We start from the raw sequence: 22386 nt of genomic DNA, 5'->3' as shown, positions 1-22386 counted from the left end.
CTCAATTTATAATTCATTGTACATACTAATTAAATGTTATCAACTAGGTGGCTAACCTCTAGCTAAATTACCAAAACGGGAGCAAAAAATCTTAGACAAAATCGCGCACTGATTAAGTAGGTATGGTAGCTTATCCGTCAAGCAGGTTATCTTAGAGTCAATCGCATCTGCCGTATTCGCAATTAAGCGAGTGAGCAATTGAGCATAAACGGACCAATCTATAAAAGACGAATGTTGGAGTCAAAAAACATCGTGGTTCAAGCGGGTCAACCGCGACCATTTGTTCAATCGGAAATTGATTGAAGCATTGTGTTGTAATATTTGAATAAAACGTACAGTAGCCGAACCGGTAGTCGTAGAAAGAATAAGCAGTTCGCAGAAGGAAGTAACACACCCCGATTTCTGTGAATCATAACTCGAAGGAACTTTCGTCGATCGCGACGCGTGGTTCCATTGAGTGAATTCAAAAACCCATTATGTTGAACATTATGAGGACCCCATTGTTTCGGTTGAATGAGCCGGCACAATATCTTACGAAATTTCCTAAAAAACCACCTTCGTATTATAAATGTTTATTATGTCGAACCAACATTATCTGATGCGGTCTCCGGCGCACATCCATTGTCTTTTTTGTTTTCTCCATCGACTCATTTTGGATCTCACAAACGTTCCGTCAAATCAGAAAATGTAAATTTACGTTTGAGAAAATTAGACGTCCGTCTAACGCTCCGACGGGCAATTTGTCGGAGGTGTGGAAGTTATAGTTCTCACTGTTACTTAAGATTACATTTTAGATTACAAAAAACAAATTTGGTCCATCATACCAACATGTAAAATTTTAACTTCAAATAAAATTGAATAGTTACACAACAACACATGTAATCTATAATATGTATACGTGAATGTTTAAATACATGTTTTAATTTGTCTAGTGAGTAATTGATTCTCCCGAAACAGTTGTGGTCAATAATAATATATAAGCTAGGAAAAAATATAAAAACTTAGACTCAGAATTAGGATACTCGTATCTGCATATTCTAATATTCTTACATAGCCACTTTATTTATACAAAAGTAAATCTATATAAAACAGTACTCTAAAAACATATGAATGAAATGATTATTTCAAAAATGTGCATGACGTATCATTTGAATGATACAAATCCGTAAGAAAGCAGAACAAACGAGGTGTAGTATAATAAATAAGATATCTCGTAATTGGCAGATAATATAGTAGGCTCCGAGATCCAGTTTCACAATTCGTCAATCACTATCATTTCATTATCTGCTATCTCCGATCTCTTCGAATTAAGAACCATAAATTTGACCGACATCGTATCGACAATACACACTTTTCTATATCGTTTTCGCACAATCTCTTACAAAATCGTGAGCCATTAACGCTGGATAGAAACAAGCAACTATCGAATACCAACTGATCTCTCTCCTTCATTAATAATAACCTGCTCTCACTAAAACCTCACCTATTATTACAATCACGAGTATTCATGCACGACTTATGTAACACACCAAATTATAAAGCAGTATGTTAACCTCCATTGTGTTGTGAACGCTAATCTACATAAGTATAGGTATTAATTCGGTCTTTCAAAAACGTTTCTGTAAAAAAGGCAGAGGTGGGATTTCGACATAGAGTGTGTCTAAATACGAGTTCGGAGCGGTACCTACACAAATAATCCGAATTTTCAATACAATAAGATACGACATACACGATTTGTGACTGTGTGGACCGTGTAGCGACGAGTGCAGAAGTGTCTTGCCTTAAATTTTTGTGCCTCTCAAGATCACGACGAATACAATTTCCGTTGAAAGTTGTTACTATGTCTATAAAGCTTAATATTTCAAACAAATGTAGAGCAATAGTAATTTTGCGTCGATAGGTACCAGAACAGTTTTTATTAACTGATAAAATCTACCGGCATGTTAAAAGAGTTGATTTACAAAAACACTTTTGTGATGTAATGTACGTAGACGTAGTAGAGTCAACGATCACTCACAATGGCGAGCGCTCCAGAGTGACTAGGAGAAAACATTGATTAATTACCATAATAATTTATTTGATACACCAAAACTTGATACGGGGAGGGGCCGGTTTCACAAGCACCGTGACGTTTAAGTTCTTTTTGAACTAAAAACGTCCAGCAATCGAGACGGAAACGTAAACGCGCCGGTTACGTCTGTAGTGACTTGGGGGTTATTAAATATTTCCTACACGATGAAAACAGTACATTGTTCGTTTTGAATATGATGCATGGCGGTGATTTGGCTGTTCCAAACAAAAGAATAAGATTGAAGGAAAAGGAATGGTTGAACGTATCGTTAGTTATTGTTGTTTCGTTGGGTATTAGCATAATGTAAGTTTTTTGTGTATCAACGTATTCTGGTTTTTTGTAAAGGTCTGCTGTCAGCGTTGAATCATCTGGACCAGGCTCGCAAGAACTCCATGCAGACGACCGTCGATTACTCTAGATACGTCAAAAGGTATATAACATTTATCATTAAGCAATTACGACATTTACTAAAAAGCTAATGGCATTAGGCGTTGCCTTGCGGTTATCTTTGATACAATCGTTTGTGTATTTGTTAACAGAAGTTGTAATAAAAAATACGACACTGATTTAACTTTTGATTTTGTAGATAATTACAGGCCAGTGTTAGATCCGTTTTACTTTTTTTTATTGAATAGAAGTAGCGAATTCGTTGCATTCCATCTGATAACTACTGTTCATGGTCATTTGTAACTACCTCCAAATACTTAGAACAGAAATTCTACTTAAGGACGATCACAGTTGCGTTTTTTCCGGTATTTCAGATTTTGCCTCAAGTAACTTTTGCCTCCTGTTTATAAAGTGAAACAAATGCCTATTTGTATATTCGATCCGATTCGATGAATCCATCTACAAGATAATATATTTTTTTCCTTCTCCAGGTATAGCTCGACTCTAGAATGTGGGTCATCGTACTGCAAGGATTTGGGCTACCGGGAGCACTTCCACTGCATGGACTGCACAGCCAGGGTATTCTGCAAGAAGGAGGAGATGATCAGACATTTTAAGGTTATTATACAGTTTTGACTCGCTATTTTTAATTTAAGTTGGAATTACCGTTTTCCTCTTACGTAAATCAAGCATCAGTTTCAAGAAGTATCAAATGTTCAAAATAAACAAACATTTATCACTGCTGCCAAAATAATATAAATGACATGTGTGCCATTCCATTTGTAATAGATGAAGCAAACATACTGACCACAAAAGAGGATTTAAGTAATAAAGAAAATAAAATTAGGCACAAATGTATTGCTGGCCTTTAGCTATGGGTGAAGTACCTGCATTATCGTATTCTCTGAAACAGAACTTGGCCGTATTGGAGCCAAAGAGATAAGATTAAAGAAACATAAAATCGAAAATTTGCTATACTTACTGATGAGTTTTTTTTTGCAGTGGCATAAGAAGCGTGATGAGTCTCTAGCTCATGGCTTCATGAGATACTCACCTTTGGACGACTGCTCGGAAAGGTTCACCGAATGTCCCCACAACAGAAGTCAGACTCACTACCACTGCATACAAGATGGCTGTGATAAGGTATGCTTTGAGTTATCAATATTTGTAATGAACTTTAATACCTAGTTTAGGCATTTTTTGATGAATAAAAAAATCCATAAGGAATATTTCTAGATTTCAAGAGTATGACATTGTTTGACTAGAACTTCATTTAATGTTCTTGCTTTTTCAGGTATACATATCCACTTCAGACGTGCAAATGCACGCGAACTACCACCGTAAGGACTCAGCGATACTTCAGGAAGGCTTCCAAAGATTCCGAGCCACCGAGAGCTGTGCGGCACCACACTGTGTCTTCGCTGGGCAGAGGACCACGCACTTCCACTGCAGGAGACCAGGCTGCACTTATACTTTCAAAAATAAGGCTGATATGGGTAAGTTCCTTCGTAATTAGTAATAGTAGCACGATGCAAAATTATACTTAGTACAGTGATATGAAATTCACATTACCCTCCTAGATCCCTTAAAAAAGAATTAATTCTTTTATTATAGCTAGACAAACAATAAATATACTGTCAAGTAACCTGAAAAAATGGTATATAAAAAGTGTCTAATCAAAAAACACTTATTTCCACAGAAAAACATAAGACTTATCACATAAAAGATGAAGCTTTATCCAAGGACGGCTTCAAGAAGTACATGAAAAATGAGGCGTGCCCTTATCGCGATTGTAGATTCAGTAGAACCTGCAACCATATCCACTGCATCAGACCTCACTGCAACTATGTGCTGCACTCCAGCAGCCAAATCTTCACACATAAGAGGAAGCATGAGAGGAAGGAACAAGAAATGAGTTTTGGGTAAGTAATGACGATTTTGAATTGTTGAATAATATGTTAAGAAGGTTAACACAAATCAATAACTTTATCACTTTTCTTTGATTTGTGGTGACAAAGTGAGTGTTAAACTTATAAAATTAATTTAACATTTAGAAACACTGCGAAGAAACTCATATCTGAGACTTCATGAGTTACGTATTATAACCGTAGATTGTTAAAGAGGCCTGTGCCCATAATTTAATCTGTTATTCATTGATGCTAATATTATATTTTTTACAGACTCCCAACATCGGTGATCCAAAGTGCTCTCATGCAGCAAGGTGCGGACTTGACTCTCTACTCACCAGGAAGCAACCTACACGGAGACGATGACATGTCTAGCTCAATGTTTGACACCGACTTCTCTCATCCATTCGTAAGTATCTGGTGTAGATATAGTTCATATGTCGAAATCAATTCTGCCAGACAGAAGTTCGAATAAATGTATGACTAAATATCGACCCTGAATTTCAAATAAATAATGTTAAATTTGTACCTTTTCAGAACCCTGCTTTAGTTGAGGAGGCTTCGCGGAAGTACATAGAGACATTTAACGGATGCAAGGAAGCTGAAGACAAGTGCACTAAATGTAGTGCCTTGAACAAACACTATCATTGTTTAGCCGAAGGTTGCAAAATGGCTCATAGGTAAGAAAATATGAAATACATTGTTACAACAAGAAAGATCATGATAGACAATGATAATGAATTTTCATTTAGAATGATTTGATGATCCACTTGCTCACCTAATTGTGGTGAGAGATCCGTGCCCAGAAAAGGACATAAAAGGGTAGTAATCCAATCAAATCACAAATTACTGTTTCTTCCGAAGGTTCAATCGAAATGCCTTAGATCTTAAGCTTTTGCCTTTCATACAAAAAAACTAGAATAGAATAGTCAATTTCGCAGCTTTTTTATATATCTTTATAGCCCTAGAAATATATTCAAAGAATGTATATTCTCCAACAGCTGTCACAACACTATGGTGAAGCACGTGATGGAGCACGAGCAGCAGAACCAAGTGACCGACGCGTACTTCGTGACGTACACCCGACACAACCCCTGCAGCAACTCTGCCTGTCAGCACATTCGGGATATCACGCACTATCACTGCACTTGGGTAAGATAATTGAAATTATTATCTTAATCACGCCATAAGTCATGTTTTATATTTTGAATACGAAATAGGTAGCCCATATGATGGCTACTTCCAAGGACATCTTTAGTCCAGCCTAGTAACGATCATAAATACATTGACCGATGTAAAACAGGAGTCCAATGTAATATTTCTTTCAACTTTTGTTGCATTTGTCACGTTATCATTTTTTCGCATATTTTGAAGTCAACTGGATTAACATAATCTCTTTCAATGTTCAGGAAAACTGTGGCGCAGTCATCTTATCGTCAGAAGAACATCCATTCAGGCGCCTCGAGCATCACCGGCAGCACGCCATCCTTAGCCCTATGTCACCGAACTTAGCGGCGAGATTTGCTCCAAACTTCAACCCCCAACTCTCGGCCCAACTCCACCCGAACATGGCAGCTCAACTAGGCCAAGTGTCCAATATGCCAAACCTACCCCACAATTTGGCTCAGCTAGCGCAAATGACGCCAAGTCTGTCGTCGCAATTGACGCCTAACTTACAAGCTCAGTTGAATCTTGGACCGAGCCCTGGGATTGTACCTCAGCAAGTCAACCCTTCCAGTTCTTTGGATGAGATGTTTAGCAGGAAGAGAGGAAGACCACCCAAGAACAGGGTGGTCGAAGTATGGACAGATAACGTAAGTTGCTAAATATATTGTAAAGTTACTAGTAAGTATTGTAAAGTTGCTAGTAGATGCAAGTTGTTTTCTACGAGTTAAGACAACGCTGCTCCTGCGTGATACACGTGAAATACAGTTTATTTATTACGGTCTACTTACTCAACAGCTTCATATTTTTTTTTATAAGAATTAATAATGGGCTTAACTCAAACAACGAGGACAAACATAATGACGATTACTACGATAATCGTAAGAACTTTCATTATGTAAAACAGTCACTGATCAAAATAGTGACCACATTGAGTGACACTAATTTCAAATAGTTTTCATTCCAAGTGTTCTGAATTGTAATTATTCGCAAGAATATGTATAATCTTATACAACCTTTAAATTTATTCTAGGTGACCCCTCAGGCTATATTTACGTCATTCAAGCTGCCGAAAAGCAATCAAATGCCGCCTGTTATACAATCACCGGTCATTGCTACTGTGGAGGAATTTCCGGTAAGTGTGTAAGCCATTAATTCTAATGTTAAATCGCCATTCACTTTTGTGATCTGATTTGTGCAGTTTAAATGTTAATGATCTATGTATCTTACTTACTCTCGAAGATAAAGTAGTTGCGATTTTGAAATAATGAATAACGGCTCCAATAATAACTCTTACTATTTGAAGAAATTTTATATATTTGTTATTTCCCAATTTTTGATGTTATACTAAACGTCTATTTTACGACAATATCACATGTACAAGTTGGAGCCACGGTATCAATAATTGGTTAGAACGGTAGACTCCAAAAAACACTAACAAAGTAATGTTTTTCTTAAAAAAAAAATGTTTTTCTTAAAAACATTTAGTCGTATTTGATTTCACCCAGTATAAATCCAAATTAATAATGACCTATATAAATTTTCAGCGCATCAAATTCCAACACTTCGAAGTATTCACGACACCAGACGCCTGCAGCCAGTACTACCCTCACTGCCAGCTGCGGATGACCAGACTGCACCTGCACTGCTTCAACTGCAGCTTCACTGGCGAGACCCACCACATCATGGAGACCCACATGAGGGAGTCACATTCCATCTGCCCTCTTCTAGAAGGCTTCGATTACTTTAGCTCCTACGACCAGTGTGGAGGAAAGAGTTGTTTCAAGAACCAATTAAGGTCCCATTTCCATTGCGCTCAGGGAAATAACTGCCCAGCGATTTTGACTCAGTACTCGGCAGTAGCAACCCATAAGCATGGTAGAGGCACTCCCGTTATAAAGAGCGAGGTAGAACAAGAGAAACAGTTCGAAGAGGCCAAAGATTATTCTATAAAGGAGCGAGCTTCAGTGGACAGTATCGGGTCTGCGAAGGAACCCAGTGAATACGCGCCAACTAACTTCTCGATCAAAAGTGAATTTGAACGAGAACAGGACAATGTTTCGGGTGAGTGTTTTTCCTTGATCTAAGGGCCGCTTATTTGCAAGGCACTTCTACTATTTCATCAGTCAAATAAATTATATTATTTTAAAATAAATAGTTCAACCATGTCATGGTGTAATAATAATAGCGTTCTTCTAAAATGAATTCTAAAACGTATAGAAATCAAAGAGTTCCATTAATACTTAACACATCTTTATTCCAGTAGTAAAAGCGACGGGAACCTTTTATCCATCATCGCATCTCCGAAGCAACACTTCATCACCATCACCACGAAGCATCTATGACGCATCACCATCCAAAGAGATGAAGATGCGTATGGAGTATGATCAGAAGAAGACATACGAGCCCAAACCATCAGGACCGACGATTCCACCTTCATGCCATGACCAGACTTGTCCCTTAAACAAGAACGCAGGAGGCATGAACCTCCATTACCATTGTCCTCACTGTAGCCAAGCTTACGTGGACTTGAAGCTGCTTTTCAGTCACATGGTGAAGAAACACAGCAATGCTATGGAGCCAGGACCAGTTGGGCTGCAAGCAACAAAGGTGAGTAGTCGAATCAATAAAGATTTTTTAATCATTTTCCAATTATTACCTGAAACTTAAGATTCTATTCTTAAATTTACTTGGAATTATTTCACTAATAAGAGCATTATTACTGTTGACTTCGCAGGAAACCCTGGAGAGGGAGTACCCAGAGATATCAATCTTACCATCAACTGCATCTTCGTCATCCGCTCCCCAAGCGCCGTCTCCGAGTCAGAGACCACCAAACCCAGCGGAACAGGTAATTACATAATTTTATCTGTTTTTTCCACAATCCTTGGAAAAATCAACAAGATTTTCAGCATATTCGTTTAATGAATTTTGACTGAACCTTCACGTACAACTAGAAATTGCAAACAATACGAATTCTTTCCGACCTGAAATATACTTAAAGAACCTGAAGAACTGAAGAAGTACTTGAACAAAATTTGAAAGCCTTTTTATCATTAACAGCTGTTACATAAACACTAAAATACTTTAGAAAATAGATCTCATAAACTTCTTACTGTACAGTCTGATACAGAAAATTCTAATTACTTTTATTTCTGACTCTAGGTCCAAGCGGTGCATAGCTTGCTTCTACAGCAGTATCTGGCTGGCGGGCGGAAGGGCAGTCTCCAAGACCAATTGAAGATGCAACAGCAATACACTGCTTCCTTAGCCGGGCTGCCAGGTCTGGCTCAAGTCGCGCTGTTCTCTCAAGGGTAAGTATTATGCTTATTACTGTACTTTATTAAATTTATTGTGTTTATTTTTCATAAAAGATGTTTGTTTCAATCTACTATGGTCTTAAATCAGTAATGATCGTTCAAAACCTTTAAGATTTTTTATATCACGGCGTGCGTAAATGGACGTTTTACGCACGCTTCGCGTGCGCAAAACCCCCATTTCCGACCCCGTAATATAAAATTTTATACAACACGCGGACGAAAAATGTTTTTCTGTTTTCGAAAAAAAATTTTCGTCCTCGTATTGTAATGTACTATTTGTTCATAATTTAATAATTATTATCAACCAAGAGAACCATAATATCTATTCATTTACTACCTACATTGTTTATTGTGACAAAAGTTATAATTCCTTTTTTACCACCAGATTATTATATTATTTGCCCCTTTGTTTTTCTGAATCATTCAAATAACCATTTCTTGTCATTGTTGTTATCATTACAACCAGGCTAATATTTTTTGTATTTATTTTGCAGTGGTTCGCCCTTCCCTCTTTACCCAACAATGCTGTACCCACCAGAACTTCTACTCGAGCAGAGTCTCCTGCAAAGCCACGGTCTACCACCAGGCCTCGACAAAGAAGCTGAGATGATTGCTAAATCGTAAGTTAATTTGGAAATGATACAAATAATAATTAATTATTTTTAATAATAATAATTAAAGCACTTATTTTTTAAGATGGCCTTTTATATAATACTACAGCAGTAGTCGGTTACTAGGCACATTTTGCTGGCCCACATAAAATATACTTAGATATCAAGTCGAAATTATAGTAATCACTGAAATAAATTAAAGGAATTAACGAAACCTCATTAAAATTATATGAGTTATTTTTGAGAAAATCGCGGACATACAAATTTTCATACAAACATGCATACATATATATACATGCATACATACATACATACATACATAGCGGTCGAATACAGAACCTCCTTTCTGAAGATTCTTAAGGTTGACTGCCTGAAGACTTTGTTGAAATAAACTGTTATACTTAATAAAATCAAAAAGGTTGCCTGATGAGAACATTTTCCCTACCAGCAGACGCACGCACAGCGCGCGCGGGCCGCACATGCGCGTGCTGAAGGACGAGCCCATCCCCGAGGGCTACCTGCGCTTCCGCTTCAACGAGGACTGCGCCTACCAGCACTGCGGATACAGGTCAGTTGGAATTACTTTTGTATCTGGTTCTAAACCGCCCTTATTAATAATATCCTTGTTGACGACCCGAGTGGCGGAGCGCAAAGTGTTCTGGGTTCGATTCCCGGCCAGACAGATATTTGAAAATGAAAATTTTACTTTTTATCTCTTTCTTTTTTCCTTCTTGTTTGCTTTACTTACTTTTGATGTGAGTGTCTAATACTTCCAAGTTAACGTTATTAATATTTTTGTTAATATTTTAATATACCACATATTCTCATATATTCAATGAGCTTTGAAAATCTTATTGTAACTGTCTTATACTTAATATGAACATTGAACAATTACTGAATTAAAAAAGCTTGTTCATTATGTTATTGATAACAGCGCCATCTAGCAAGAAATACCTGAATTACGGTAGGTACGTAATTCGAGTACTTTTTCATTTTCCTTTAGTGTTTTATTGTTTCAAATGTTGTAAAGGGTTATAAGATTGTAACTAATGGTTGTTTGTTATTTACAGGGAACATCAAACTCACTTCCACTGCACCAGAAAAGACTGCGGTTACTCCTTCTGTGACAAAACCAGATTCGTACAACACACTGCTAGGCATGAAAGGTATTATTTCCGTCAATATTATTTAATTTTATTTCAGTAAATTAAAAATAACCACAGTACATATATACAGTCTCAGACATTTAACAAGTAGAAATTAAAAGAAAAAAAAATCTTAACGGTAGGAAATTTTTTTTTATAACTTGTCACATAAGTTTATGCCGTAAAACCATAAATGTATCATTTCATTTATGCTGTAAAATTAAAAATGTATGGATAATTTTACTTTGACTTCCACCAATCAATAGCGGTCTCTTACTAGTTAAATAGTTGGTAAAAAGGTTAAATATTTTTTGAGAATAGTATTAAAAAAACCTTATTTTCCAGATTGGATACCTTGATGGGCGGTGACTTCCAGCAATACCGTGCTAATGTCTACTGCCAACGAGCTGAGTGTCCACACGCCTCGACATTTGGTAAGTTATTTTGAAAAACTTTTCTTTTTAACTCTGTCTATACATATTAGTTTAAGTTACTTTCTTTGCTTAGGATTATTCTCTGCTTAAAAGTAATCGAACGTTCTTTTTACCCCATTTCAAAAGTTTCAGGGTTATGTCTATTTTGACTTTATAAGAGCTTTAACGCTAATAGTTTAAAGAATGTAGTAAATTAGACATTCACAAAAGGTGTTAGTTCTGATCTACCTCCATACGAGCTAATCTACATTCGATTATTAATACGCGAATTTGGAGTTGATTACGTGTTTCTAATAGCAACAACTTATCATCAGATAGACTGACAGTCGATTGCTATTTTAATTTCATAATATTTTTTCGTGATGTATCCTTCCTTCCTTTTCGTCTATTGAGAACCTTTTATCATCTTCTCTGCATAGTATTAAATTCCATACTTTATCCACACCACATAACCCAACTATATTTCCATTCATACCATTACCACACTCGTATGACTAAATAGTACGCCCTTCTCCCAAGGTACAGGTCAGAACAAGGCCTCCCACTTCCACTGCCTGAAGTGCGACTTCGTGTGCACCGACACCAACAAGGTGGTGGCCCACCGTCGCCAGCACCAGAAGCTCGACTCCATCCAGGCTGCTGGTTTCGAGAAGTTTCCACCTAGCAAAGGTAAGAATCCATATTTATAGATATCTTCTTAAAGAGAATACTCGTATAGCCAGGTCTTCATTAGTCGGTATAAATTCATAATAATTTTATTTAACAGCAAAAGAATTAATCGTTCTAAGCTTAATTTCACAAGCTTTTCATTTTTTAATTCTGGTATTATACTCATATGTTATTTCTCGTTGCAAAACTTTTAATGCTGTCAAACGTGCGGGTTTGGACGTAGTCTTTGTCGTTGACAATCTATTAAATACTCTTAAAGAATTTTTTGTACCGTCTTGGTCTTTTGGGGACTTTTTATTCTGTATATTTTCAATCAATATGTATGCTTTCATTTTAAGTCACCAATAAAATCATAAAAGACATATAATATATTTAACTCTATAGGTTTGTATTTATATGTATTTTTCTTTTTTATAGGTTGTGGCTATGAACCCCAATGCATTCATAGTAAGAAGCAGACCCATTACCATTGTCTGCAGTGCGGATTTGCCGTCCTGGGCCTCTCGCAGATGACGTCACACAAGTACAAACACCAGGAAGTTGGCCTTGGACCTTCCACCAGCGCCACCAACTAACCCACCCGCTTTTGTGTAACCTATACGATTTCGGACTCTAAAGGAATAAGACTAAATAACTACCAATTTTGATTGAGCTTATGACAAAAACACTATTTTTATTAAACATATGCCATGATCAAGACCAAATTTATTACTTGGCATCTCTTGACATATGACAATGACACTATTTATAAGTCATAAGATTCATGACACGACAAATAGATGAGTGTGAGATGAATAACTCGGTATGAGTAATTTTATAGTAACTAAAAGTGTTTTAAAAGTGTTTCAAGTGTATAGTCCCTCAAGAAGTGTGCCTTAGACGCAAATATGTAGTTTCTGAATTTATTTAAACGCGTGGCCAAGTGTGTGCCAAAATATGATACGAGATTTTTTTATAAATTGAAAGCAATGCTTTTTAATTAAATAGAATTTCATATTTGAATCTCAATTAGAAATCAGTTTGTATTATGCATTTTACGAAAGTTCATGTACGAACCAAGTGATTTATAGAAGTGATTACGATCGGTGGAGCGAAGTGCATGTTAAAAGTGTGTATTTTCCTAAATCCTGACCAATTTAGTGATAGTCTATATAAAAATATTTATATTTATTACTTCCCCATAAAAAAGACATTTTTACGAATAGTATTATTAATTTAGATTTCGTAAAATTTTTAAGGCAATAAAAATCGGGTTAAGAACACCATTTTGTGCCTGAAGTATGACGTGACAATATGATGTAGTACTTTGTGATAGTTTCCGATAAAATAAAAATAAATTCTAATATGTATATACATACCTGAATATGTCCAGTTCCATTTACTAAAGATTCTGACTATTAGATATAAAAATCATAGTAATATATTGACAATAATGTTATGTATAAAATTTATCGAAAACTATCTCAAAATCCAGTAGTGTATACAAGCAAAAATATATAAAAAAACACTTATTTAAAGAAAAAAAATGTCAATTTTATAAACCTTGTAAATAAGATTAGATTATATATCAAAAACAATATGTTAAATAAAATTGTTATAAAAATATTGGTTTAGTAAATGTATAAAAATATCCGATTGGACATGTATAGTTAAAACGAGTGCTAAAGTTTGTGATCCATGAGGTAGCCATAAGATGCCATAAACTTGATATTTTTATTAGTATTATAAAACGCTACTCTTCTATCGGATCAGTATTAGTCGGTACAACGTCAGAGTTCGGTGGTGGAAAGGCTATTACACGAAATAACTCAAGTTAAAAAAATGCCATAAACTTTGGGTTTAATACAAAAAGAAAAATCTTCTGGAATACTATTTCATTTAATTTGAAGAAGCTAGATGTATTCTTCTTTTCTATGAAATTGGCTATTAGGGTTCCCTATTTTTTATATTGTTATTACAAGTATTCCAATTTACAAATTAAGAACAACAGTGAAGACAATATTGCAAAAAATGCGAGATTTCTTTATATCTTCAATAATGTGTGAACCAATCCAACTTTATTGCGTTGGTTGCTTTTACCTTTATTCGCATCTCGTACAGGTACTCGCACCTAATAAAGGGAAATTATTGGAAGAAATTTTGGAAAAATATTTATAGCATCTTAAGTTACTACCAAATTGGTTTTCTTAAAAATATCATCACTGTATACGTAATAGCCTTTCCATCATCGACAATACCTTTGCATTCCTGTAACATTATTCCTGGCCACAGTTCACAGTCCATTCCCAATTAGTATTAGAATGGTCAGCAGTGTCATTACCAAACAGTTGTATATCCTATTCCTAGCTCTTATCAGTATTTTTGTAGTTTAAGCCTTACCCTTTTGTTCCTATTACGACTTCTATCAACTCGACTTCAGTTCTCAAAACTACATTATAACTGATTATTTAATTGTAATTATTATTAAGTGATATCTCTACCCCACTCTGTTCCTTCATCTATTCTCTTACGTAAATATATTTAATGGAATATAGGCCGTGCCATAAATATTTAGTCATCATTCGAAGTTATTTCTAAACTTGTAGAGTGCCTTCACTCGGATTTAAAGCAATTTTGAGTTGTTTTGACAGTTTTTTGTATTTCTCCTACATTGATACCAGTTGACTTTCATAATGTAACTTATGTCCCATAATATTATGTACATAAAATGGAATATGCATGATTTCGCTCTTTTTCAAATTTAATTTTGTCAAATTTCAATATGAATTCATTGATCATAGTTTGTCATTCATTATTATTTGTCGTATTTTTAAATGAAATTGCAGCTTTTACCTGTGCCCAAGTTGTGTTTAAGAACAAGTCATGCATATTTCATATTAAAGTAGACTTATTAAAAGGATTTCTGAATTTCTCAAAACTACGCGCATTATTGGTTGTTATACGAATTTTGTTTTGTTATCTAATTTTACGTTCAATGTTTTATTTCATTCTTTTACGTTTTCTATTTTCACGAACTTTTTAAGCGTATAATCGAGTATTTATGTACTTTAGTTCTATGTAGAGTAAATATTAGTTATTTTAAATTAATTCTCCCTAATACAGTATTTTGTCGGCACTAGTATAACAAAAAGTGGAGTGTTATCGAAATATTTTAAATTTAAGGTCTGGTACACAATGGGCCACGGTGCGCTTGAACAATATGACGCTGGGCCATGATGCGCCACGATGGGCCATTGTGAGCCACGGTCCACCATTATTGGCCAATTTTAGAACTACTCATCAAGGGCTGAAATATTAACTTTTTTGGCTGTAACTGGCTAACCGTGGGCCATTGTGCACCAGCCCGTTAAGCGTATCGTACAAACAATTTGTTTATTAATAATTTGTCACTCATTTGTAAGTAGTACCTTTCTGAATGCATACGAATTATTACTGTAGCAGTTTGTTTGAGATTAAAATTTGTATGAGAAATAGTTTAGTGTTGTTTACCTCATGAGTTCTAGGAATAAAATGAGAATATCTAAAATTTTGACTTTTACTTCCATTGCCTTATTTATAAACCATACACTCTAGATTTAAAGGTAACATACAAAGCCTTCAAGTCAAATTCTATTGAGCCTTTTCGGACGTATACCTAAATAATCAAATAGAAAATCATTGTAACAAATTTTAATACATAATAATAATTATATAATAATATTAGCACATTGATTTCAAATCTCTTATATTGATTTCAAATTTCTTATATATAAAATTCTCGTGTCACAATGTTAGTAACCGTATTCCTCCGAAACGGCTTTACCGATTTTCATCAAATTTTATATTCATATTCAGTAGGTCTGGGAATCGGCTACTATCTATTTTTCATACCCCTAAGTGATAAGGGTCGTTCACCCTTAACATTTTTTTATTTATATGGCAACACAACGCTTGCCGGGTCAGCTAGTAATTATATAATAATATTAGCATATTGATTTCAAATTATGAATTGATGAATAAGAATCAAATAATATAAAAAAGGTTACGTTACATTATTTAATTTTGATTTCGTAATCCTATACTTAATACTTACTCTCATTCAATTATAACTTCTGTACTGTTTAAACTCTATTCACAATTACACGAATCCTCACAGATATGTTTAATTTACCTACTCGTCTATTTACCCGGTCTATTATAATGCTACATAATAAAAAACTAATGAGGACGCTTTTCCTGTCGCGCCTGTTTGTAAACACTCTCTTTAAGGATAATGAGGACACGATCTAATGACGTTTATCGTGTACCCTTACCATGAGTTTTTACGTTTTGACAAATATAACTTGTTTTGGTATTTGTTTACGTATTTGGCCATACTAATCAGCGCATTTCTAATCGGCGCCCCTATCGGATTGTATCAGAACTACAGTGTCAGTAACGTAACATAAAATGTCTAAATTGACAAAATGGCGCTTTAGGTTTTGTATTTGTTGCGAACACGTGAGGTAGAACTTGACAAAAAGACTTGAGCACTTACTTATTGTTACGTTTACTCAGTCTATTGAAGCAAACGGAACAGAATAATGGATTGAGTAAACGTAACGTATAATTGTGGGATGTTTTGAAAACTCATGGTAAGGGTACTGTTTACACGAACACGCTTACCACTATAATCATATAATTTCAGATATTTTTGCCACGCATGTCAATGCCTGATACGCATGCATGACAGGAAAGAGGCCCTATCATTGACCGATTGACAGACAGCGTACAATTTTAGTCGCTAAATGCTAAATTACATTTCTGTCGCTATATTACATTTTTCAAGTATTTTATAATGTAAATGAAAATGACGCTGATTTCACAATCCAACAGACTTTATCTAAGAACTACTTCCGGGACAATAATGGGGTTAAACGGGGGCTTTTGGGGTCGTGGGTGGCGAGAGTGTGGTCGCATACCGTCGTACGCACCAGACGGTGCGGCGAGCGTCAAGCTCACCTGGGCGGAGCCCGACGGAGTAACGCGCTAAAAGGACTCCGGTGGCGTTCCTTTGGAGATCCCGGAGTCCTCTATTCAGCGCCGAGGACGGCCGGGTGGGTTTTAGTGCGGTAAGAGTCCCACATAACCCTGTGTAGCTCCCACGGCATCGGGTACCTTTTGAAGTTTTCCCCTCGTGAACAAAAAAAAACTTCATCTAAGAAAGCACTAGATAAATTCTGGGAAAATATTTTTTTACATTTCGTTCCAATACGCATTTTGCCGGCGGTGAAACTAACATCTAATCTTTATCATGCTGAGAAGAGACCCGTGTCCAGTGGGACAGTAACGGGTAGACAACGATGTAATGGGTACCTACTGTAAAGCGTATAGAAAAACATAAAAAGATCGACAAAATTTAAAAAGTAACAGTAAGTAAGTAACTTTGAAGGTGGTAGAACCCTTTGTGGTTCGACTCTGGCGGCACCACCGCCACACCTATTTCTACCTAATAACAGCAGTGTTAGGCACTGCTGTGTTCCGGTTCGAAGAGTGTGGTAAGGGAGAAAGACTTTTCCAAGGCGTTCCAGCTTAGTCCTCAGGGGTAGCGACGCATCTGTGGTCAACCTCAGGTAGGAATATCTAATCCTATCCGGGGTTGATTACAGATGTCCATGGGCGGCAGTAGCCAGTTACCATCAGGTGAACTGCATGCTCGTCTGCTACTCCTATATTATAAAAAATAACATCATCTTGACGCACAGCCGTGCGTTCACCAAATTCAGGTAATAATTTTACACTCTAGTATAATGGAGGGTACCGAAGTACATAACCTCAGTCAACCGTGCGTAGGCGGGCCATAATTTCTGCTGTGAAGAATTTATCTATTATTAGAAATCACAAAATATGAATTCTTTATTCTATTTAGATAGTGTGTAACCATTGACGTCAGACCATCTTTATTCTTACGTATTGTGAGGGTGGTAGAACTCCCTATATTTAGACTCTTGAACCACCACACCTATTTTTATCTATAACAGCAGTGTTACGTATTGCTGTGTTTTAATCTTTAATTATAATGTTGTTGACGGAGCTTGTATATATGCAAGATGTTTAGAAAACTTCGATAGCGTGATTCAGCAGCGTCATCTCTTGACTAGTAGCGGGAAGTCGCTACAGATGCAAACGATGCAAACGAGCCTGTAGTCCACCTGATGTTAAATGGTAACTGTCGTGCATGGATATCTGTAATCAACCCCAGATAAGACAAGATTTCTGCCTAAGGTGTAACACAGATGCGTTGCTTCCCCTGTGGACTAAGTTGGACATCATGGATAAGTATGTCTCCCTAACCACACTCTTCAAAGCGGAACGCAGCGCTTAATACTGTTATAACACTGAAATGAAGGTGGTACGACCCTTTGTGGTTTGACTAAGGCGGCACCATCGCCACACCTATTTCTACCTCTTAACAGCAGTGTTAAGTGCTACTGTGTTAGATAGTGTTAGGTAGATAGGAATATCTAATCCTATCTGGGGTTGATTACAGATGTCCATGGGCGGCAATAGCCACTTACCATCAGGTGGACTTCATGCACGTCTGCTTCTTCTATATTATAAAAAAAAGAAGTGCAGCAGTAGTTCCTAAACCCACAAAGGATTCTACCACCTTTAATCTTAATCTGATTTGCAGAGTAAAACAATTATTATAGATAATTCTAGCACAAAAAATCTCCAAACAAGAAACATTACGAAGTCACAGACACTTTTAGTTCATGTCATATAACATATTAGAATACGTATGTGAGTATTTGGGAATGTCACATTACGTGGGTGTGAACTAGTGGGTGAATGTGTGATAAATAAAATATTTCTGCAAATATCTACCCCTATGAAAATTCAGTAGCCCTTTATAGTTCACAGCTATTTTTACACTATAGCGGGTAAACAAACTATTACCTAAGGGATAAGAGTAGTTTAGTTGTAAGTAGTAGTGTAGTTCTGAAATATCTCTTATATATAAAATTCTCGTGTCACAATGTTAGTTACTGTACTCCTCCGAAACGGCTTTACCGATTTTCACCAAATTTTATATGCATATTTAGTAGGTCTGAGAATCGGCTACTATCTATTTTTCATACCCCTAAGCATAGATTAGTAAAGATACTTCGCCGCCTTGAAATTGAATGAAGCCACAAACGGCTTATTTTAGTAAGTTCTTTTTTAGAATTCTTGACAAATAAAAACATTTTTAGAGAAAATTTACGAATAAATGACTAATACTGCGTAATTCACGTAATAAATAAATAATTATTTCAAATATTTTAGGGACATTTTGGCACGGAGACGTGGCAAAACTTTTTTACGCAACTATTTCAATTCTCAAAACTGGGTACATTTTTTTGTTAGGAGTGAGTAATCTTTACTAATCTATGCCGCTAAGAGATAAGGGTTGTTGACCCTTAACATTTTTTTATTTATATGGCAATACAACGTTTGCCGAGTCAGCTAGTTTACTTATAAACGTTGAGAGGTACAGATTAATGAATAATACAGTGTGAGAAGTATTAGGAACAGATGTATTAGGTATACATTAACTGCCCAATAACAGCAGTATTAAACGCTGCTGTTCTGATTTCAAAGGTGTGATAAGGGAGACATACTTTTTCCGAGACATTCCAGCTTAGTCCTCAGTGGTGGCGGCGCATCTGTTGGCGACCTCAGATAGGAATCTAATGTTATCTGAGGTTGATTACAAATGTCCATAGCCGGCAGTAGCTTACTATCAGATAGATTGCATGCTCGTCTGCTACTCTTATAAATTTTATTTATATCTATATAAATGATACTTTTAACATAAGACATATTACATTTATCAGTATATTTATATCAAGATATTGCGAATTTTCAATTTTACTCCATAAGCTTTTCCAATAACCAAGAAAACCAATAAAGATACAAGTTGCAATCCTTCGTCTCGACGCATTATTTGTTTTACCTTGACAAGTTGATAAATGTATAACTTGTATCAATAAAGAGTGAATTGAAAATGGCGTTTGTATGTTTTTATTTACGTATTATAGAAATAAATGATATCTTATAAAACGTGATATTGATAATATTTCTTATATATACAATTCTCGTGTCACAATGTTAGTTACCGCACTCCTTCGAAACGGCTTTTCCGATTTTCACCAAATTTTATATGCATATGCAGTAGACCTGAGAATCGGCTACTATCTATTTTTCATACCCTTAAGCGATAAAGGTTGTTCACCCTTAACATTTTTTTCATTTATATGGCAACACAACGTTTGCCGGATCAGCTAGTATAGTACTATATAATAATAAAGCAGTGATAGCCTATGTGCGTATTCGAAGTTAATTATCACTTGCTTAAACAGTGAAGGATAGCATCGCGAGGAAACCTGAATACCTGAGAAATATATAAAACAAAAAAATCTAAGATATGTAAAGTCTACCAATACGCACTTAGCCAGCGCGGTGGACTATGACCTAATCCTTTTCATTCTGAGAGGAGACCCGTGCCCAGCAGTGGGACAGTAATGGTTTGATGATATAAAACATACCTAAAGCCGATTACAAATCTTCTTTTTTGGAATAAGTCCCCACGCGACGCGATCATCTAAGGATGATCGCGTCTTATAAGTCGCCATTATCCACCCTTCCACCCTTCCACCAAAACGCAACTCTCGTGCCTTACTCTCCCTTTGAACCATAGCCACATTTCACACTACATTTGACAAAAGTTATTAAGCGAAATTTTGCCGTAGTTACTCTTCTGTGTGTGTTGTTGCCTTCTGAATTTATAAACAGATGGAAACATATTATTTATTTTAAGCCATCACATCAAGTCATTGTGCATCTTCGCTAACCCATAACCGTATCACTGCTGGGCACGGGTCTCCTTTTAAAGTAAGAGTGGTATGCCATATGCCACAGTCCTGCCGTGGCCCAATGTCGACTTTATACACCTACTTATGAGTTTTTTTTTTAATTTTATTCAAAGAAGGAACATTTACCAATTCCCGTGATGTTTTCTTTCACCTCAAAAAAGTTTTTTTTTTTTTTTATAATTATACCTAAACGATGAGGCCGACGGGCTACCTGATGGAAAGTAGTCACCGTCGCCTATGGACATTTGCAACACCAGGGGAGTCGCCAATGCATCGCCGGCTTTGGAGGAGAGCTCTTTTTACACCTTTTTTAATTTATTTTCGAATACACACTAACTAAAAATTAATTTTACGTGCCTAGGAATAACCTCGGTTCCTCCAAAATGAGATCACTAGGCTATCTCTTTTTTTTTTCTTTTTTAAATAAAAATGCATATGCATATGCATCTCTCATACGCATATGCATCTCTCATCTCAATAAAAATGCATATGCATCTCTATTTTTAGAATCATGTGGTAGGCGATATTTTTTTATTTATATGTATTTTTACAGTGTATATGTCCGTGTGTATTAAAAACCCAATAAAAACTTCATAATAAGCAGAAGCCTACTTCCAAGATAATAATAGGTTAATAAACAATTAATGTAAATTATGAGCCTTATAGATAAGTAGGTAAAAACCAGTCCACATTTCCTCACGTGAGTATTGGTGAGGAAATCATAAAAGAGCAATAATTTTGGAAAAAAACGGCTGTAAAAATAATAAAACGATGATTTATAGACTATAAATTATTAGTACTTAGTATGAAAGTCGCTGGTGTGGTACTATACGTACATTTGCCGAAAACGTAACATTCCGGATCGCGGCGGTTTGCCAATGGTATCGACACAGTCTCCGACTTATGGCTTGAGATAATTTTAATTGATAAAGTATTACATATGTGGCTTTAAATATGATTAGAGGCAAGTTTATAAAATATAAAACAAGACCAGCAAGGTCTTTGGCGGTTAGTCGAGTAGTCGATCGAATAAACTATAATAAATATAATTGACGTTTAGTCGTGGACGAAACCCAATTGTCTATCAATACAAAATAGGTAACGAGGTAATAGCACGGCACTCTTCGGTTAAAGATTTTGGCGTCTCTTTGAGAGGAGATCTTACCTTTCGCGAGCATATTACAGCCATATGCGCAAAGGCTTACAGATTGTTGGGTTTCGTGCTGCGACAGACTCACCAGATTAATAGTATTGCTGCTATGAAGATGTTATATAACAGCTTTGTTAGGAGCATACTAGAAAATAACGCAATTATCTGGAGCCCACATGAATCTAAGTATAAGCTCATGTTGGAAAAGCTTCAAAAGAAATTTTTGAGACAGTTGTACTTCCGGCAGTACGGCTTCTTTGTAGGTTTTCCTAATATATACCCGAGACATTTTTTATTGCGAATATTAGGGTATAATACACTAGAGTTGCGTCGTAACATCACCTTGCTGGAGTATTTTGTGCAACTGCTCAGGGGCAAGATTAATAATCCATCAGTACTGGAACTGATCTCATTCAATGTCCCGAATAATTATATTTGGGCCCGACGATATAAACTATTTGCAATACCAGAGTGTAGGCTTATACGCGTAAAGGAGTCTCCTTTAGACAGAGCACTGACCTTGCTCAACGGTTTGGTGGCCTGGGACCGTCAAATAGACGTATTTTACACCAGTACTTCTGTATTCCGTAGGACAGCAGAAGAATATTTGTCAACGTTTGACAGATGAATTGGATTAAATCTGTCATATATG

At 36.0% G+C, this 22386-nt stretch overlaps 1 protein-coding gene across 8 annotated transcripts in view; it reads left to right on the top strand.

The window, feature by feature from the left end:
- The window catches only part of cas (castor zinc finger transcription factor), a 123703-nt gene extending 110144 nt beyond the window's left edge, over positions 1 to 13559 (top strand). For 5 of the 8 annotated variants that reach the window (XM_073090020.1, XM_073090021.1, XM_073090022.1 and 2 more), the window contains 20 exons: positions 2417 to 2501; positions 2950 to 3076; positions 3461 to 3601; positions 3753 to 3954; positions 4158 to 4380; positions 4639 to 4774; positions 4903 to 5045; positions 5367 to 5517; positions 5775 to 6179; positions 6563 to 6664; positions 7077 to 7593; positions 7793 to 8139; positions 8267 to 8380; positions 8695 to 8843; positions 9344 to 9469; positions 9909 to 10028; positions 10531 to 10626; positions 10951 to 11039; positions 11559 to 11708; positions 12126 to 13559. In XM_073090020.1, coding sequence (XP_072946121.1) covers positions 2417 to 2501; positions 2950 to 3076; positions 3461 to 3601; positions 3753 to 3954; positions 4158 to 4380; positions 4639 to 4774; positions 4903 to 5045; positions 5367 to 5517; positions 5775 to 6179; positions 6563 to 6664; positions 7077 to 7593; positions 7793 to 8139; positions 8267 to 8380; positions 8695 to 8843; positions 9344 to 9469; positions 9909 to 10028; positions 10531 to 10626; positions 10951 to 11039; positions 11559 to 11708; positions 12126 to 12283 — 3581 coding nt within the window. In that variant the 3' untranslated portion in view covers positions 12284 to 13559. The remainder of the gene's footprint in view (positions 1 to 2416; positions 2502 to 2949; positions 3077 to 3460; positions 3602 to 3752; positions 3955 to 4157; positions 4381 to 4638; positions 4775 to 4902; positions 5046 to 5366; positions 5518 to 5774; positions 6180 to 6562; positions 6665 to 7076; positions 7594 to 7792; positions 8140 to 8266; positions 8381 to 8694; positions 8844 to 9343; positions 9470 to 9908; positions 10029 to 10530; positions 10627 to 10950; positions 11040 to 11558; positions 11709 to 12125) is intronic. The other 3 variants (XM_073090025.1, XM_073090024.1, XM_073090027.1) reach the window with 3 other exon arrangements.
- The last annotated feature ends 8827 nt before the right edge of the window (positions 13560 to 22386 follow it).

Source organism: Epargyreus clarus, unplaced genomic scaffold, assembly GCF_041222505.1.
Source record: "Epargyreus clarus isolate Ecla_fem2 unplaced genomic scaffold, WU_Ecla_fem_2.2 ptg000031l, whole genome shotgun sequence".
In the NCBI taxonomy this organism is placed as follows: domain Eukaryota; kingdom Metazoa; phylum Arthropoda; class Insecta; order Lepidoptera; family Hesperiidae; genus Epargyreus; species Epargyreus clarus.
The sequence above is the reverse complement of the archived record's forward strand: the minus strand, read 5'-3'. Positions and strand labels throughout refer to the sequence as shown.